This window comes from Lucilia sericata, unplaced genomic scaffold (assembly GCF_015586225.1).
Source record: "Lucilia sericata isolate MDLA Ls3-8-SP2 unplaced genomic scaffold, ASM1558622v1 Contig000214F_arrow, whole genome shotgun sequence".
Classification (NCBI taxonomy): domain Eukaryota; kingdom Metazoa; phylum Arthropoda; class Insecta; order Diptera; family Calliphoridae; genus Lucilia; species Lucilia sericata.
This window is the reverse complement of record NW_023994242.1, coordinates 394,972-413,971: the sequence shown is the minus strand read 5'-3', so window position 1 is coordinate 413,971 and position 19,000 is coordinate 394,972. Positions and strand designations below refer to the sequence as shown.

Genomic DNA, 19,000 nt, shown 5'->3' with positions numbered 1-19,000 from the left:
ACCACATAGGGTTACCCCTAGCCACCGACTGTCCAGGTGACTAGCTATTTTAACATGTGCTAGTCCTACGAGGAAGTCAATCGTCACCCCATAGGTTACGAAGAGACAGACAAGTGTTTTTAAAGTGTCCCCTCTCTCGCTTACAAAGGGGACACTAAAGTGACGATTACCTTCACCCTCGTTTACAAAGAGTACATCCGTGACGAAAGACGAATTAGATCCCACCAGGTGGTTTAACATAAGTGGAAATAACTGTCTTTTTGCTATGCATTGACTCCTTGTCGAACTGCAGGGAAGTTTCGGAATTTTGTGTTTTGTGCTATTTTTATAAAAAAAAAGAATTAATTTTTATAAAATACATTTAAAAACTATTTTTAATTATTTTCCTACCAAAAACCCACGTTTTAGTTAGTACTGCATATAACGAACTTTTCAATTTTACGAACAGGCCTGACAACATATGGGTTCGTTAAATCGGAAAACTACTGTAGATTAACAATACTTAGTATCACCAATTAAGAGAAAATCTTTTCCATGAGAACTATTTCGTTTCCCTCCACGAAGGAACGTTTTCGAACGTCCAATGTAGCGAATTTTTCCAAAGTTTTTATATTATTAGGGACAATAATACGATATCTTGTGGCATTATAGGAACAACTAAACATTCAACAAAAAACCTTGGATTCCTTAAAATTTACGCATCATTGGCATCCCTAGTATGCAAGAGTATGTGTTTGGTTGAGTTTGTGTGTGTATGTTAGTTTCTCGGCGAAGATTATAAAATTCTATACTGTTGAAAATATTTTAGTAGCAGTTTTTTTTTTTTTGTAATTGTTAACGTGTACAGAGAGTTGAGAGGTAGGTAAATTTGTAAGTGATTGGAGAAAAGAGACAAAAATAGTTGACCCATAATGACTCCAGAGAAAGATCTGTTTTTTAGATAGCTTTAATAAAAGTCATGACTGAGATTTGTTTCAGAATCATAGAAGCTGGAATTCTTTATGAGATTGGAATCCCTATCATCTTTAAACTAGGAAGGAGATATTCTAAAGTCAAGCTTTTTTGTCCAAAACCCAGAAAAAACTTTATATTGTAAATCTATCGTATAATTTCTAATTCCTAACCATAATCGGTTTTTGAGGCATTTTCTCGAAATATATTTCCGTTACCAAGAAGTCTTCAGATACCGATTTCCATTTGGCCCTATCCGAGTTTATCGAAAACTTTTTAACCGTGTCTTTGATATTGTCAAACTTTCATCGAAATTAGACGTCTTGGGAGTCATATTGTTCCGGGTATAACATTACTCAAGAACACTGGAAACTGACTTTCTGAATAGCACTAGATAAAATTTAGATTCAGATTTATTTGCGAAATTGGAGCTCCAATCTTAGAGTATCAGATCTATTGAATAAAGTATCGTTTATAAGAAAGGAAAATGGTTCTTTGATCTGAATTTAGATTCAGATTCAGATTTATTTGCGAAATTGGAGCTTCAATCTTAGAGTATCAGATCTATTGAATAGAGTATCGCTTATAAGAAAGGAAAATGGTCCTTTGATCTGAATTTAGATTCAGATTCAGATTTATTTGCGAAATTGGAGCTTCAATCTTAGAGTATTAGATCTTTTGAATAGAGTATCGCTTGTAAGGATGGAAAATGATCCTTTGAAACAATCTGAGCGACAATTTTCATTTCAATTTTACAAAATTATAGAAAACACCTCGTCTTTTTTTTCTACTTTTCACCTCTTCAAAACCAATCTTCTGAAAAAAACTACATACATATTTTTGCTTAACATCATCTCCTTCATTCGTTCAGTCGTCCCTTCGCTCACTCACTCACGCTATTTCGTTGCGACGTTCATTCATAATAGGAATTTTGTGTCTATGTTTGTTTTTTTTTATATTTTGTATCTAAGTATTTGAGTATGTAAATTTATATGAGTGTTTGTAAATTCATATTTCGTTGTATTTTACATCAGCAGGTGTCTTGTTATTATGACACCGTGTATTCCAGAACTGTTAATAAAGGATGCACTGAAGCTACTTTCTTCACATTTGTTCTACTTTCAGTTGGATTTTTTTTGCAGTTTTTATTCTACAGCCAGATTAAAAAATATTGTGAATATAAATATGACTAAAATAGAAATGGAAGCTTTTAAAGTTGAAAGAATTTCAAATATTTTAAATAGAATTTATAGGGGAGTTTAAAATGCATGGCAGAGATTCTAAAGAATTTTCAGATTTTATTTAGTTAAGCTTTCAAAAAGAATTTTAGAAAGAATTTCAAGTTAAAGCTGGATATTTTTGTGGGATTTAATATGCAGATGTGGTTCACCATTTGTAAATTCGAATTACTTATTTGTAATTTCGAAACTACTAGCAGAGATCCACAAATTCTTTCAGAGATATCTAATCTACATTCACCTATGGATCAATAAAGCGTGCAGGCGTTTACTGTTTCTTATATACTCGAAACAGCTAAACATAAGAATGTTTGTGGGATAGCCGACTACTGAAGTATACTATAAACTGAAAATACAGCCACCACAGTTGTCGAACATATACAGTATTATGGGTTATTTAACAGAGTTCCACTTACTTATTAATAGGCAGTCAGCCCTCTAATACCTTGAGAATGTTAATACCACGCTAAAGGTAGTCCAAAAATGCCAGGCATCTCTGGAGGATAACTTTAACATGTTTTCCAGGACTTAATAGTAAGATTTTATCTCAGAAATCTCCTTGTGGTTATCAAAAGTCACATGCACAGAAGCTGCGACTTCCATATAACAGGTTAGGTTGCAAGGAGGATGAATCTATATCATATCCGAAAGAGGCTAAAAACCTGGCAAGATTTCATTTCAGAAATCTCCTTGTGGTTATCACAGAAGCTACAACTGCCATATAATAGGTTAGGTTGTTGGAAGAATGTATCTACATCATATCCTAGGCCACTACTGGGCATGTTAAGCGTTCCTTTTCATAGAAAATCTTTGCTGGTAAAAACAAAAACTACATGTATTATCGGCCGATATTCAGAAACTCAACTGTCTGGTCGCAATTTCGTGAGAGATGTTATATCCGAGGAGTGTTAATATCACTCCCAAGATATTTGGATCCAATTTCGGCGAAAGCCTGCCAATGGAAAATAAAGTGCTTTCCGGTTTCACTTTCCTCTCTATATGCTTTACATTCGCCTAAATCCTCACTTCGAATTTGGGTAAGCTGTATTCATAATCCTGTGTGTCCACTTAGAATACGCACCATCGTACTAACCTCAGACTTGCTCATTTTGTGGAAGCCTCTCACCATGCTTTCGTCGCTTTGCGGCTCTACCCACCGTTTTATTATTCCAAGAGGTCTTATGGGATTCTCTCGCCCATATTTTGAATTCTGATTGTGTAAAAGGTTTTGCCTTCGTTAGGTTAACTACCTCGAGTTTGCTTCCCTTTAAAGCTATTACTTTCACACTTTCGTTGCCGACTACTTTCGAGTAGCCTGGTACCCTGTAAACCTTACCTTTGGGAGATTATTCACTTACAGCTTTCATACAAGCCAATACGGTTTTAGATTTAACTTTTTCACCTGATATCGCTCTAACAGCCTTCTGGCTGTCGATAAATATGTTAATCCTTATTGGCGTTATATTTATTCGAATTCAATTTACGTATTCCGTTATTGCTCGGACTTCAGCATGAATGCTAGTGTAGGGATTGTTACTGGGACTTCAATATAGAAACACAGTCTCACTTTGTCCCCCAGTTTAAGGCCATCCGTGCCATTCTTGGGTATCTGCTTCAACGTTCCGCTTGACCATGACATTCTATCTGGGATCAGTGTTTCTAAGTTCCCGACATATTCTGTGTCTGGTATGCGATCGGACATGATCGATGATTGTGTATACATAGATAACGTGTCCTCATTATAACAAGTTTTGTAAAATTTGCAAAAACGAAGATGAAGTCACTCAGCTCTCCATTAGGTGATTTAAGTGTGAAATGTTTTGTCATGAAGAAAAGTTGTCATTAAAACGATGATCTTCATTATAAAAACCAAAACGCTGAAATAAATCGACCAACTACAAAGAATAACTGCCAAGATAAAGCAACAGTGTAACACAAAGTGACCTTACTTGAACCCAAGTGAGCTTTGACTCAAGCGGCTGTCAATTATACCTCACATTATACAAACCTTTACTGTCAACCAAATTTCGCGTCGCCATGACATTAGGAATGGATATATAAGTTGTATCAATGGTCATTACTGATGTAAATATCTTTTGCTTTAGGGATGGTCCTAAGATTTTCAGTTAATCTCCATCGTGTTTCGAAAATTAAAAATACCCCACTTGCTAGCTCTTGATTTTTTAATCTAGTCAACTATGAGATATTACCAAGTCCCAAGTGTTCGAAGTTACCGATAGTTAACGGACTTCTCATCATCGTTTTTCCGTCTCAGTTTATCAAAAAGTTTCGGAAATTTTAGCGAAGATAACAACATTCTTGCTTGAGATGTTCCTAGTCTCAAGTATCATAATGGTTTGATTCGCATTATTCGATTCTTGAGGATGAGTTTCGTCTTAGAACAACTAATACGAAAGCATTTCGATGCAATTACTGAAAAATTTCGGATTTATATTCTAGTCATTCAATTTATTTCTTCTCGTTCTCACGATCAGCAATTCATTCTGGCAGTGGATTATTCAAACCATGCGACCAAGTTCAAGATTAACCCGTAGGTTGAAACAACTCCAGATAAGCGAAAACCACAGACGATTATGGTCCAAGTGTATGGCAGATGCCGGAGAAATCGATTCGCCATTGTAAACAACAACTTTCGCTGACTTCAACTTGATCAATTTTTCATCGAGACTTGGGTTTGCTCATCTCAAAAGTAATGACTTTTTATTCGCTAACTGAGTTTAGTAGAGTTTAAATAGGGACCTTAGTCCTGTTATCATCCGACCAAAGAATATCGAAAGGTATCAGAATCTTGTAGGGATTCCATGGGTTATTCCTGTTAAACTAATGCTTTCCATTTTAAAAATTAATATCTGACGTTCTGATTCTAAATATTCTTTTAGGAAAATCCCTATTCCAAAAGTACATGATAGATTCTAAACCCCTAGAATCCTTTCTTAAACACTCGATATTACAAAGGGGACTAAGCCCTTAAATACCAAGAAAACATATTAAATTGAAAGTTTGATTCCTGCTCCTTTATTGCTCTTTAAAATCTAGTAAACATTATTAAATATTTTCGGAAATTAAATTTAACAAAGAGCAGCCAAGCAAACAACAGCTATTGCCATATGAGTGAGTGTGTGTGTGTGTGTGAGAAAGTTCCTAGTATAGTAGTTCAGCAAAAGCTTTGTATAATTTAAAATATATCGAAAAAATTAAAAAAATAAGGAAAAGAAACTTCTATTTGCACTACGACTACTCAACTACATACAACATAAACACTATAACTAATATAAACAAACAAAAGGGGTTGAATAAATTGTATAAAGAGAAAAATAACAGAGAAAGAAAACTCCACTAGGAGTTGAAAGCAAAGTTTTGTTTTACATACGAATTTTGCACATGAATAAAATTTGCTACTTAAAGATTAAATAAAACGTTAAAACAAAATGAAAATGTTAAGTTCAAACATTATATAGTTTTTTGAAATTTTGTTAATTTCAGCGCATTATGGACTCAGCGGAACAGGCCGCCTTATCGGAACTGGATGCGCAAAGCTCACATTCGGCTACGGCGAATAATCAACATTACGATGCACGACGCATTAACGAATACAATGCCGATGGTAAATTGGCCGATGGAGCTAGACATATGGATATTCGTTTTATGCGACGTTTTGAGCGACTACCCGTTAATCTCAGTCTAAGTTCGATTCTGGTGCCTAATGGTGTCTCATTGGATGAGGGAGACGTTAAGGCAGCACTACAGTGGAGTTCACATTTGGATCCACTGTTCCAGAACAACTTGGAGCGAGATCCGGCTTTGTCGTGGCAGTATTTTGGCTCAACGTCTGGTTTTCTGCGTCGTTTTCCCGGTACCGCCTGGCCACCGGAGGGTTCGAAGGGTAGCAAGCAGATACATGATTTTCGTACGCAGAATTGGTTTGTCCAGGCCGCCTCATCGCCTAAGGATATAGTGAGTTGTTGTTGTTTTAGAGCTTTGTGTTCTTAAAGTTATTTTTCTTTGTTTTTAGATGATTTTATTGGATTCTTCTTCGAGCATGTCGGAGAAATCTTTTGATTTGGCCATGGATACTGCTTTTAATATTTTAGATACTTTGGGTGAAAATGACTTCGTTAATTTGATAACGTTTGCTGATGTTATTAAGACACCGGTCCCCTGCTTTAAAGATCGCATGGTACGAGCTACTCCCGATAATGTTCAGGAAATCAAATCGGCCGTTAAGGCTATTAAGCTTCAAGATACTGCGAATTTTACCGCAGGCTTGGAATATGCATTTAGCTTATTGCACAAGGTAATTATTTTAAGAAAGACATAATTGCTCAACTGAAGTAATTCTCTTATAAACTCCTCACTATACATATACAAACCTACTTTCCTTTTCCCCTTTTTCAGTACAACCAATCCGGCGAGGGCAGTCAATGTAACCAGGCAATAATGCTATTAACCGAAAGTTCCTCAGAATCTCATAAAGAGATCATTAAACAATACAATTGGCCCCATATGCCGGTACGCATTTTCACCTATTTAATTGGTTCAGATTCGGGAAGTCGCAGTAATCTACACGAAATGGCCTGTTCCAATAAAGGTTTCTTTGTACAAATCAACGATCTAGATGATGCCAGACGTAAAGTTATGGACTATGCTTTAGTTATGGCTCGTCCCATGATTATGTATCAAGCTGATCACCCGGTACATTGGAGTCCGGTCTTTATGGCCGGTAAATCGGGTGGTCTGGCACGTGATTCCGAATATCAACGACGTTTGGTGACGACAGTTTCAACTCCGGTCTTCGATAGACGCAACCATTCGGTACGTGTAGCAAATTTATTGGGTGTTGTGGGCACAGATGTCCCCGTAGAGGAGATACGTAAAATGATACCGCAACATAAATTAGGACCGAATGGATATTCGTTTATCGTTGATAATAATGGTCGTGTACTCTATCATCCTGATTTGCGTCCGTTGAGTGATGGTAATCAGTATATAGATCAGTTGAGACCACGCTATACATCGGTCGATATAACGGAGTTGGAGCTGCCGGAAACTGAAATTGGTAATGATCATGAGATTGTGGAAATGAATAAGAATCTATTGTATGATGTAAGTTTTAGGTGATATTAAGATTTAAGTTTATTAACTAATAATTTGTTCTTGTTTGTTATACCCCAGATGCGTAGTGATATGATTATGCCCAAAGAGGGTGAAACTGAATTCACTATTTTAAATCATTACGATGATATGAAACGTGTTAGCGCAAGAACTCAAAGGTAAGAGAATTTTTTTGGAATCATTTACTTGTAGTGTTTGAAAATGTACTTTCTTTGCTTATCTTAGATATTTCTATGGTCCCATTGAGGATACACCATTTACGCTAGCTGTTGTATTACCAGAAAAATATGGCAGCCATGAATTGGTCTCTCAACAGGAAATTAGACATTCACGTAAAAATGGTAAGCTAAGCCTAATATAACTTAAACTATTTCAAAGTCAAATTAATCTAAATTCTTTTAACATTTCCAGTTACCGAATATTTTAAGGGAGACAATTGGCGTGTCCATCCCGATTGGGTGTATTGTGAGTACAACAGTGTTAGCGATTTGGAGAAAGAACGAGAAAGTTCTGGTGAATATTCGGGTTCTAGAGATCAAGAGCCTAGCTTTGGTTCGCCCGAGGAGCAGGTGTTGCACTTTTTGGCTAGAGCTGGTAGACCCGGTTGGAAATGGATGTCGGTAAGCAAACTAGAAACTAGAATAACATATATAACTCATACTTTTAAGGAAAATAAATATTAATTAAATTTCTTATCTTATTTTCTTTTAAGGTGCGACCCAAATCACCCCAACCTCATCATAGTCTACATGGTGCAACACCTGTGGGTCATTTTGCCCAACACATGAATGTTCAAGGTTCTCGCAAGGCAGAGCCCTATTATTGCGATCGAACCTTGTTGCAAAGTTTAGTGCGTGATGCCATGGTTACCGATGGCTTAGATCGTAATTCTACCGCTTCCCCCAATGGCAAAGAAGATAAAAAGTAGGTTTTCCCTTTAGAAAGCAAAGGGTTAACAAATTTTTGGTTTTTAAATTATCATTTTTATTTTAATTTCTTTATGAAGCACCTGAAAGCACCTTCATTTTTTATTTCATTTAAAAAACAAGCTCTGTTTTATCACAGTTTTATTAAAGCACATTTTTCTCTGTATTTTCCTTCACTCAATTCTTTTTTAAATTTTTTTATTTCTTTGGATGCCATATATTATTTTAATTTATTTTTTTTTCTAATGCAAATTTTTTTACTTAATAATATATTTTTGAATTTGAAAAATATCATAATTTTAATATTTTACACCAATAATTTTATATTAAAAAATATTACGAAATTACTATAGTCCAATCGCCACTTTAATGGCAATTTTGAAAAGGTAAATTTTTTTTTAGCAATCATATTTTTTTAAACATTTCCCCGTTTGCTCAACTACATATATTGGCGGATAAGCAGCTTGAGTATTTGACTACAATGTACCTAAATTCGTTGGAATTAATGTGTGTCCTTTAGAAATTGCTAAAACTTTATTAGAATTTGTGCCAGAAATTCCGAATTAGTAAAATGCTATTACCCAAAAACTTCAAATGATCCAGCATTGAACGATATTACTACCCCATTTTCTTTGATTTACATATACATATATTATTCTTTGGAATTTCAGCGTGTAGAAATATGATTCAAATCAAATGACATTAACCCATTTCGCATCGAAATTTCTAAAAGTTATCAGATTCAATGCAAACATTGACGATGAAGACCTAAAACGGCTGCATTTTGATCTAATTCAAGGTATATCTTCATTAGCAAAGTTTTTCGTTCTTCGGCTTTCTTTTACTCATTCTCAAATTAACGATAACGGTTCAAAATCGTTATGCCGAACATACAGTCTCTGCTCATTTGCACTTTTCTCCTGATCGAATGTAATAAGGTATCCAAACATATGATTAAAGTAAAGTGGTCTCCGGTAGGTTAGTGTTCTAGTAGGCCGGAGGTGGTGGGTTCGATTCCCACCTGATTTAGGTTTATTTCTTCGGATTTTATATATCTATCTACCTTATGACGTCAAATGTTGACAATCGAAGTCGTTAATTTTGTCTTGGCAAGTTCTTCGAAATCGATCGAATCTTCAAAGCTTAGCGACCAAGTTGCAGTCAACTTATTAGGCCACGTTGGTAGCAGATCCCGAGGAAATCGATTCCTTGCTGTGATCAAGAACTGAAAAATTGCCTCCAAAAATTACAAAGCTTAGTAGTGTATTTCATCGATGGCGTCCATTTAGTTTTTGGCTAAATCTTCCAAATCTTTCATCGATTCTAGCCGATGTCCGTCAATAGTACTGGAGAAATAAAGGCAATCGATTGCACGATCTATATCAGACAGGAGCTGAAATTTAATCTCATCTGAATGTACGTTTGAAAGAGAACCTCAACGTTTGAAAGAAAACCTCAACTTCGGCCTAAAACCATTGACGTATTTTTGAATCAATTCTTGTCATAACAAAGCGAAGAAATCTAATCGATTTGTTATGATGCCTGGATTCCTTAACTTTTCATTGAAACTTGGATCTATACATGCATGAGATCCTTCCCTTCCAGGAGTTTCAATAGAATAACATGCTTATGCTGTTAATTTGCTGACTGTACTGGTCCTCAACATTGCTCTAAAAGGATCAACAAGGCACATTGGTGCTGGGCAGTATGTAGGAGAACTTTAGGCATGAAATGGGGTCTTAGTCCCACTATGACAAATTTGCTTTATAAAAGTGTAATTTGACCAATTCCAGCTTATGCTTCAATAATCTGATGGACTGCTTTGGACAAAAAGTGTAATATCAAACTACTACAGGGAGTTCAGCGTACATGCTGCTTGGGTATAAGTGGTGCCATGGGTACTACTTCAACCAAGGCTCTGGAAACGTTGCTAGATATTCCACCCATTGAAACATATTTAAGATATGAGGCGACGCTTGCTGTCGAACGGCTCTTTACTTTAGGCGAACTGGCCAAAAGCTGTTATAGGACACATCATCAATGTATACTGGTTACATTGGAAGGTTATACACAATCATCGGGTGTGCGTAATCGCATACCAGACACTAAATATATCGGAAACTTTGAAACGCTGATCCCAGATAGAATATCTTAGTCAAGCGGAAAACTAGAGCAAATAAAAGTAGGAATCCATTGTTACACGAATGGCTCTAAATTGGGGGTTCTATATTGAAGACCCAGAAACATAAATATACCACCGTTTACCTAATCATACCACAAGCTTCCAGGTAGAAGTTCGAGCAATAACGTAATGTGTAAATTGCCAGAAGGGCCAATTACGGCGATATCAGGTGATAGAATTAAATCTAAGACCGTATTGGATTGTAAGAAAGCTTTAACTGAATACTCTCCCAGAGGTAAGGTTTGCATATATGGGTACCAGGCCAATCGGGAGTAGTTAGCAACGAAAAGGTGAATGTAATAGCTTTAAAGGGAAAGGAACTCGAGGTAGTTAACCTGACAAACGCAAAATCTTTCGACGCAACAAAGGCTGAATTAAAAATATGGATGAGAGAATCCCATAAGGCCTCTTGGAATAATGAAAATGAGCAAGTCTGAAGTTAGTATGATGGTACGTATTCTGAGTGGACACACAGGATTACGAGCACATCTATACAAAATTGGCCATGCGGATTCAGACGAATGTAGAGTATGTGGAGAGGACAGTGAAACTCTGAAGCACTTTCTTTGCCACTGTCAGGCATTCGTAGAAGTTAGATTCAAGTATCTTGGAAGTGATGTTATTCCGGAAATAACATTCCTGACTAACACGGAAAATTCTTAGGAATTACGTCCAGGAAACTGAGTTTCTGAACATTTAAAAATAATATACTCTTCATGAAAAGAAGCGCACAACAGGCCCGATAGTAGCCTAGGTGTATTTCTTCGGATTTGATGTACTATACATCATCCTATCAACCTAACCAAACCTAACCTATGGGTTCATGTGGTCCCCGTAAGAACCAGCCGATACTTGTAATAAATTTGATAATGTCTACTAGTGAAGCATATCCGAGACAGATCATGGAAAAGAACTCTACCAAGATATAGTAGTCTGTGCTATTGTAAGGCTGGGCAGATATATAGAAGGTGTTCTACCGATTCCTCCTTATCCTCATTCAAACAACTGAGAAGCCCATACGTGCCGATATATCCTTATTCAAACAACTTGGAAGCCCTTACGTGCCGATATGTGTCCAATCATGCAGTGCCCAATTATACCTGTGAGAAGTCTAATCGAGTTCTTACTAAAAGTCAAGAGAGTCCTAGTCCTATTCTTTGTCAGAGTGGGCCATAGCAGTATGGAGATTCTACAAGTGGTTATATTGGACCACCTGAGTTCCGTCTCATTCAAAGCCTATTCGTCTATCAATTTCGACAAGGTCACCAGGGAAGTTTGAATATCACTTTGTGCAAGAGTTAAGTCTAGGGGCGATACTTTGGTTGAGCATTCATTAGATATACCATTTCCCGGGATGGTCAATGTGATGACATTGAGAAGACATTTTGACGTAATAACTTTGGAGTTAAGAACCTTGTTGATGAAAGGTTGTTCAAGTAGATATGTGTAGACTGATTTTCGTCATTCAGTTCACGGATTCTTCTCGCGGCTGTACCGATGTTATATATCTCTGCCTGAAAGTCCATGCAGATATCAGGCAGTGTAGATTTTAGTGCCCTGATCATTAAAAGTCCAACCTCTCGGTTATATACTACTATATCCAACACTATTTCAACATGTTCTTGCCTTATGTGACGGATTTCTTACTTTTGAGGATTTGGAAAACATTCTATTGGATTTTAAATATTATAATAATTATAAGAAATAGGTCATATTTTACGTATAAGCACAGACAATCTAAAAAATGCACAATTCTAATATTTTTAGTAGTTAAACTGTAAGTCCTAAGGTAAATATATTGAAAAGCTGTTTAGAGAAAACTTGGATCAATAGTATTGCCTTCAAATTGCTATAACCTTCAATGTTCTTCCACTTATTGCCAAATCCAAAGAAGTCTGGAAACCCCTAAACCAATCACATATTAATCTCACACTTTTCCTTTTACAGGCAAGGCTATCAAAAATTTGTGGTGACCACATCATTTGTGGCCACACGATCGGGACTCTTAAGATGGATTGATCACATCAAGGCGGCTGAAGATTCACCAGAACCGTAAGCATTTCCAACCATATATATTAAAAATCATGTTAAATATATATATTTTGTATGATAACCAGACATTTTAGTGAAGATAATGCCCGGGCCATGGATATGTCCTGGTATAAGAGAGCTATTGATCAGCATACCGTCGAACAGGATAGTTTTGTGTATAGTGTACCCTTTGGTTCGGGTTATAATACTAAAACTAATTCAACTTTAGTGACTGCCTCACATGCCATATTTGTGGAACATCGAGGCCACAAAGCACCCGCCGCTGTAGTGGGTTTACAATTTCAACACGACTCTTTGGCTAAACATTTTATAAGTATAACATCGGCTGTAAGTAGAACTGTGGGGGGAGAAGAGTTACAAATAGTTCAGAAATTTATTTCTTGTTTTCTATTATATGAACAGTGCACTGGCATGACTGGCTGCAAGCGTACTTGTGCTTCCGATAACTTAGACTGTTATGTTTTAGACAATAGTGGCTTTGTTATTATATCCGAGGAACCCGAACACACGGGTAAATTCTTTGGACAAATTGATGGCACCATTATGGATTCACTGGTGCAGGATCGCATTTATAAACGTGTCACAGTCAATGATTATCAAGGTGTATGTTCCAATGCTGATAATCCCTATACGGCCGATGGTGTTATGATACGACCTCACCGAGCCGCTTCCTGGCTATTTAAGTATATTTTATCGTTAAGTGCCACTTGGCTATCAATGCTGCCAACACCGATTAAGGCCTGGCCACAGGATGATTACAGCTATAACGAAGAAGGCTTTGAAGAACCCACCTATCCAGATGATTATGAACCATTCGAGGATGACTATAGTTCACCTATTGATGAGGAAATGGATGAAATGTTTACCACCGCCGATGTGGTAAGATTTATTGGTTTTAAGATTTTTGAGCTTATGACAATAATTTATAACATTTTTAGGAATATACCACACCCGCTCCTAAACAACATAAGCCACATGTAGGACCTCGCTCTAATCCCGATCCTAATAATGCCCGCCGTTGTGATTTACGCACCGATTTATATATGCTGCAACCGGAAAGATTAAATCAAGGTGGTCAAAATAATCCTTTAAAGGTGAGTTTAGAATTTTTGAAGATTTTCAAGATTATGGAGTTAAAAATTTTGAAATATATATTTCTGTTTTAAGGGTAAACTAACTAATTGTCATGTGTCGGGATGTGAGCGACCATTTAGTGTGCAAAAAATACCACACAGTAATTTAATACTGTTAGTAGTGGATACTTTATGTCCTTGTGGTTCCAAACAATTGGATATTGAACCTATGGAGGAGTCGGGTATAGTGGGTAAGTTGTTGGGTTCAAAGAAAGGTGAAATTTATAACAATTTTGGAACTTTTCATATCAATTTTGTTGATCTTTTACTCTTAGGAGCCTGCAGTACCCGACGTCAATCGCAAGAAACCCAAAAACGTCGAAGACCCCGCAAATGTATAAATTATCATCCGGAAGAAATTGAAATACAACAGTGTGGTAAAGGTACAAATCTTCTACAAAATCCAGCATCAATTTTAATCTCCCACGTAGTCATGATCCTAGTGACACTATTGCTAACAAATGCGTGATACTAAATGAATTAAATTCAGATTTAGCAGACACCCATATACATACATACGCAGACACCAAAATATATATGACGCCATTTTGTTTTTTAAGTCATCATTTACAGCCAACATAATTACATGACTACACTGAGCAGAAAAACATTCATAAAATACACTTAGAAAAAAAAAACATGAAAAAACAAAAATTAGATTTATTTTTTCATAATTTTTTTTAACAAAAGAAAAGATAAATTAGTTTTTTTGAAATAATTATAATTATAACAAACTATACCAAAAAATCATATTTTTTCTGTAAGTGTAAACCAAACAAAAGAAAATTTAAAAGGGACGTGTCATGTTTTTTGCATTAAAGAACAAAAATATATATATTTTTTATTATTCATTCACAATGAATTGAAATTAAGCAGAATTTGCAAATCCAAAACCTTAAAAAAATTAAAAAAAAAAATAAATAAAACAATGACAAGAGAATTTATTTAGTAAAACGACCGCAACAACAGCAACCTAGATTTTTGTTAGAAATTTAAAAATTTAATTACAAACAAAATATAAACAATGAAACATAAATTAAAATTAATTAAGTAAATTATGTAATTGTACCTACAAACTTACAAATTGAAAAAAAGAAAAATAAGAAAAATTCGAAAAAAAAGAATTGATAAATATTAGTTTAATGCTAAATAATTTAGAAATTAGTTTAAAATCAAAAAATATAAAACTAAGTTAGATATTTATTTTCCAAAAAGAAACTTAACCCATTTCAGAACTTATCGGACTTTTATTCGAAACGGATTTTACTAAAGAATAGTGGAACTGATTTTCTGAATATTTCATTCACATTTCCTCTTTTCACACTAGACATAAACTGATTCTTAATTTAATTTAAACTTTAACAAAATTTGATGCTTCTTCATTACAATAACTTAAAATGTATTATAACGAGGTTTCTATAAGGAATAGAGAACTTATAACCAGGACCTCATCTCATGGCATTAATCCGAGAGCTGTTTTCAAACCTTTTCTGTTTACAAGCTTTACTTTAACTCCCTGACCTATATAGCGTTCCACAGTCTTAAATATCATCTATTAAACCGACTATAAACTGGCTAAAACTTTAACTGGGCTATGGCTTAAAAACTATATGGGTCTTAAATATTGTGCATCTCTGAACAAGATGGTTCAGCTCTTAAACTCTGCTGCCAGAAAGAAATATAGCAGAACTATTGGCAAAAACAGGAGCTTCACTACCCAACTATCATTTGGAGGATTGTTAGGTGATTAATGTCCAACACTAAGGACTCGTCGGGAAAGAATCTTAGGTGCTGCAACACTAGCCCCGAAGGATATATGTACATATGTATTCAAACTCTCACCAATCAAACCTGTTATTTTCATACGTTAATTAAACCTGTTAAGGTGAATCCATGGGCTGCACAAAAGATCCAAAACAGGGTCTCAGTGCTTAGGGCTCTCTCTTTCTCATCTAAATCTAGTTGATTAATCAGTAAACTGAGACTTTTTTGACACCTTTTAATGACCTAAAACTAAGTATTGAGTTGAAGATTCAAAAATGATGCCGATATATGAATTGATTATTTGAAAGAAACAGTAACAAAATATACAGCAATCATAAATTGATCATCCAGATGTTGAAAATATGATTGTTTATATATTTATTATATATTATGTATATTTCGCTCAGTCAGGAAGATCAAAAACGATTTTCTGTATTATTGCATTTAGAATCATATAAATATGATTCTAAAAAGACTCTTAATTCGATACAAAAACTACTCAAAAAAGATACATAAATGAGACGAAACTGATCAAAAGAAGTGCACATAATCATTTTAATCGTGCAGAAGAGTCATAATTGACTCGAATGTGATAAATAAATTTCAAAACATGCTATATGAAAAGACTATAAAATGAATTAGAAAAGACTCAAAAATTACTAAAATATGATTCGAAAAAGATTCTAAATTCGACTCAAAAATTACTCATAAAAGATACGTAAATGAATCGGAACAGATAAAAAGAAGTTCTCATAAAAGACTCTTTTAGAAGAGTCGCGACTAAGGTACCATATGCTCCCCATGAAAGTATCATTTATGATCCGAAAATGAACGCATATATATTCATTTTAATCCCGCAAAAGAGTCATAAATGACTCGAATATGATTAAAATTTTCAAAAAATACTCGCTGGGCTAATAACAGTGGAGGGCAATGTGGTTGTCGCGATACCGATTTTCTGAGATAAAAGTCAATTTCATAATAGACCCTATAAATTGTCATCGATGAGACATTCCTCTAGTATAATGACAATAAGCTTAGATGCAGAACCTATAGGTGGTTACTAACTATTTTGGGCTTCAAATTAGAAGATTTAATGTCTCATATCACGAAATCTGTTAAAGTTGTAAAAGCCAACCTTTTACCCGGTACTAACTATAAATTTGAGACACTAGACAATTACTTTTTACACGACTGTCAGATCTATACGAAATGATCATGAGAAGAATCAATGCTTTCGTTTTTGGAACTGATTGATTTGCTACGCTTTATATTTGGTCGAACTTTAATAAATTCGCTGATACATCTTTCTAAATATCATAAAGGAAATGGTTTAATCTCACTTGGGTCCAGTTACAGTATCGCTCCAATTTGTCCCTTATCCTATTTGTCAACATTAAGTTCAAGAATCCGGTGAATACGTGGATGTTTTTAGACAGACAGGTATTGTCCGTTAGTATTCAAGGACCAAACTTTTTCCGTCTTAATTCATGAAATACGGGGCATTAGCAGCTACTTGTCTAAAGAATCGACTTTATTTTTTTCTTTTGGACCCACACTCAGGGCCTACTTCTGTAGTGCATTGTGATGAAAACGTTTGATTGAAATCTACTTATATAGCAAATGTCATCAAAAAGAAGAACAGGTTTTCCCTGTAATGGCTTGGTGCTATCTATAAATAAATCGACCACAAATAGGTGTGTTTGTCAAGAGATAGGAAAGTTGCTCCTTCCGAGTATCGGGAACAAGATCTCTAATTTTAGAGGAAGATACCCCACATTGCGACGGTGCATTGTGATGGAAACGTTTGTATGAAATCTGCTAGAAGATTATTATTGAAGAGATCGGTTAAAGAACAGGTTTTCCCTGTAATACGTTGTGCTATCTACTGATCAATCAACCACGAATAGTTGTGTTTATCGAGAAAGGCGAGAGTTGCCTATAACTCAGCGAGTATCGGGAACAAGATCTCTAATTTTAGAGAGAGACATCCCACATTGCTACGGTGCTCCAGAGAATCATTACAGTTCGATGGTCGAGTATTCCCCAAATAGACTTTAAAGTAACGGTTCTGAAATGGGATTCCATTCTAGGGGGACCGGGAAAAGTGTTCCCCTATGTTCGATGATAAAGTCATCATTAGTATTAGTTGAAATCTGTTCTCATGATTGTCCGGAAACTTTTTTGAAATGTAAGAGGCATGATACGCAATTCAGTTGTTCAGTCAACTCTACTTATGGCCTAGATCAATAGGAAGTATAACAATTTCTAAACCTTAAGCAACTCTCATTTATGGACTGCTTTAAAGCATTAGTCCATAATTGAAAGTTGTATTCAATTACCGATCAATTAATGAGTCAACTTGTAGTGAATAGCCTAATCAATGGAGCGAAAAAAAGTTCAGATAAAATGACAGATTCAATTGGACATAAGTATGAAAAATACAATAATAACGGTATAATACTATAACTGATCGGATAAAGGTAGATTTTGGACATTGGTATTCATATTGATATATAGTTCTCTAAATTTTACTTTATTTCAGAAGTGTTATATGATACTTCAAATAGTTATTTTTCAAAACTTTCACTATTTTCTTGCTATTTCTTTCGTTCTACAATGGGTTAAGTAAAGCCTATAAAAACTATGATTTTTTTCATTATGTAGACAATAATTTCTAGGAAATCTCATTTAGTTTGTTAAAACTAAGTTTTTCTTTTTTATAAAAATTATTTAAATAATGATAAATAATTAAGTAAAAAATAAAACAAAACAAAAATATATTGTTGGTATAAAAGAAAATGTTATGTTTCAACTAAAAACTAAAATTAACTTAAATAAACAGTAAAAATTAAACTAAAATCCCAAAAAAATAAAAAAAAAATAATAATAAATAAAATATTATTAGTCTTAATGTCTTAAGAGTAGTTAAAAGGATTTATGAAAAAGTTATTATTGGTAATTAAACAAAAAACTAATTAAGAGCAAAAAACAAAACACACAAGAAAGTTAAATTTAATTAAAGGATATAAAAACATTTAATAGAATTAACTAAAAACTAAATAATCCAATAATAAAAATAAAATAAAATAATTTTTGTGTAAATAGTGTTGATCTTTTGAAAAAAAACCAAAAATATACAGAAAATACAGAAATTCCTACCGATTATTTCATTGATAAAAACAAAACTTAACATAAAAATTAAATTTTAATTTTTAATTTATTAAACAATATAGAAAACTTTCATATCAACTCAGACACACCATTCATACATACACACCTAAAAGTAGTCAAATGTATATCAAAAAAAGTAAAGCATTTAATTTTAATTAAATTTTTAATTTAAAATTAGTAACAAAAGAACAAAAATTTAAAAAAAAAAACCAAACAGTTTTGTATTAATTTTGCACTGAATTTATAAAAAAAACGCACAATTATGCAAAAAACCAAAAGAAAAAAAATATTTAAACCAGCAAAATGTAAATGTTTTTAATTTTAAAACTACTTTTTTTAAAGGAATTAACATTATAAAAACCAAAAAAAAAAAAAAAAAATAATTAAATTAAAAGACTTACTGAATCTAACTGAAATTTTTCATATCAAAAGCAAAAACAAAACCAA

General features: G+C 34.3%; 1 protein-coding gene across 2 annotated transcripts in view; it reads left to right on the top strand.

The window, feature by feature from the left end:
* Positions 1-18,800, top strand: part of LOC119602207 (voltage-dependent calcium channel subunit alpha-2/delta-4) — a 114,511-nt gene extending 95,711 nt beyond the window's left edge. The window contains exons 3-16 of one of the 2 annotated variants that reach the window (XM_037953592.1): positions 5,694-6,164; positions 6,223-6,504; positions 6,606-7,313; positions 7,383-7,480; positions 7,548-7,663; positions 7,734-7,942; positions 8,035-8,246; positions 8,602-8,634; positions 12,378-12,482; positions 12,548-12,809; positions 12,885-13,361; positions 13,421-13,576; positions 13,650-13,806; positions 13,891-18,800. In XM_037953592.1, the coding sequence (XP_037809520.1) occupies positions 5,694-6,164; positions 6,223-6,504; positions 6,606-7,313; positions 7,383-7,480; positions 7,548-7,663; positions 7,734-7,942; positions 8,035-8,246; positions 8,602-8,634; positions 12,378-12,482; positions 12,548-12,809; positions 12,885-13,361; positions 13,421-13,576; positions 13,650-13,806; positions 13,891-14,084 (3,480 nt within the window). In that variant the 3' untranslated portion in view covers positions 14,085-18,800. The remainder of the gene's footprint in view (positions 1-5,693; positions 6,165-6,222; positions 6,505-6,605; positions 7,314-7,382; positions 7,481-7,547; positions 7,664-7,733; positions 7,943-8,034; positions 8,247-8,601; positions 8,635-12,377; positions 12,483-12,547; positions 12,810-12,884; positions 13,362-13,420; positions 13,577-13,649; positions 13,807-13,890) is intronic. The other variant, XM_037953593.1, reaches the window with a different exon arrangement.
* Positions 18,801-19,000: the final 200 nt, after the last annotated feature.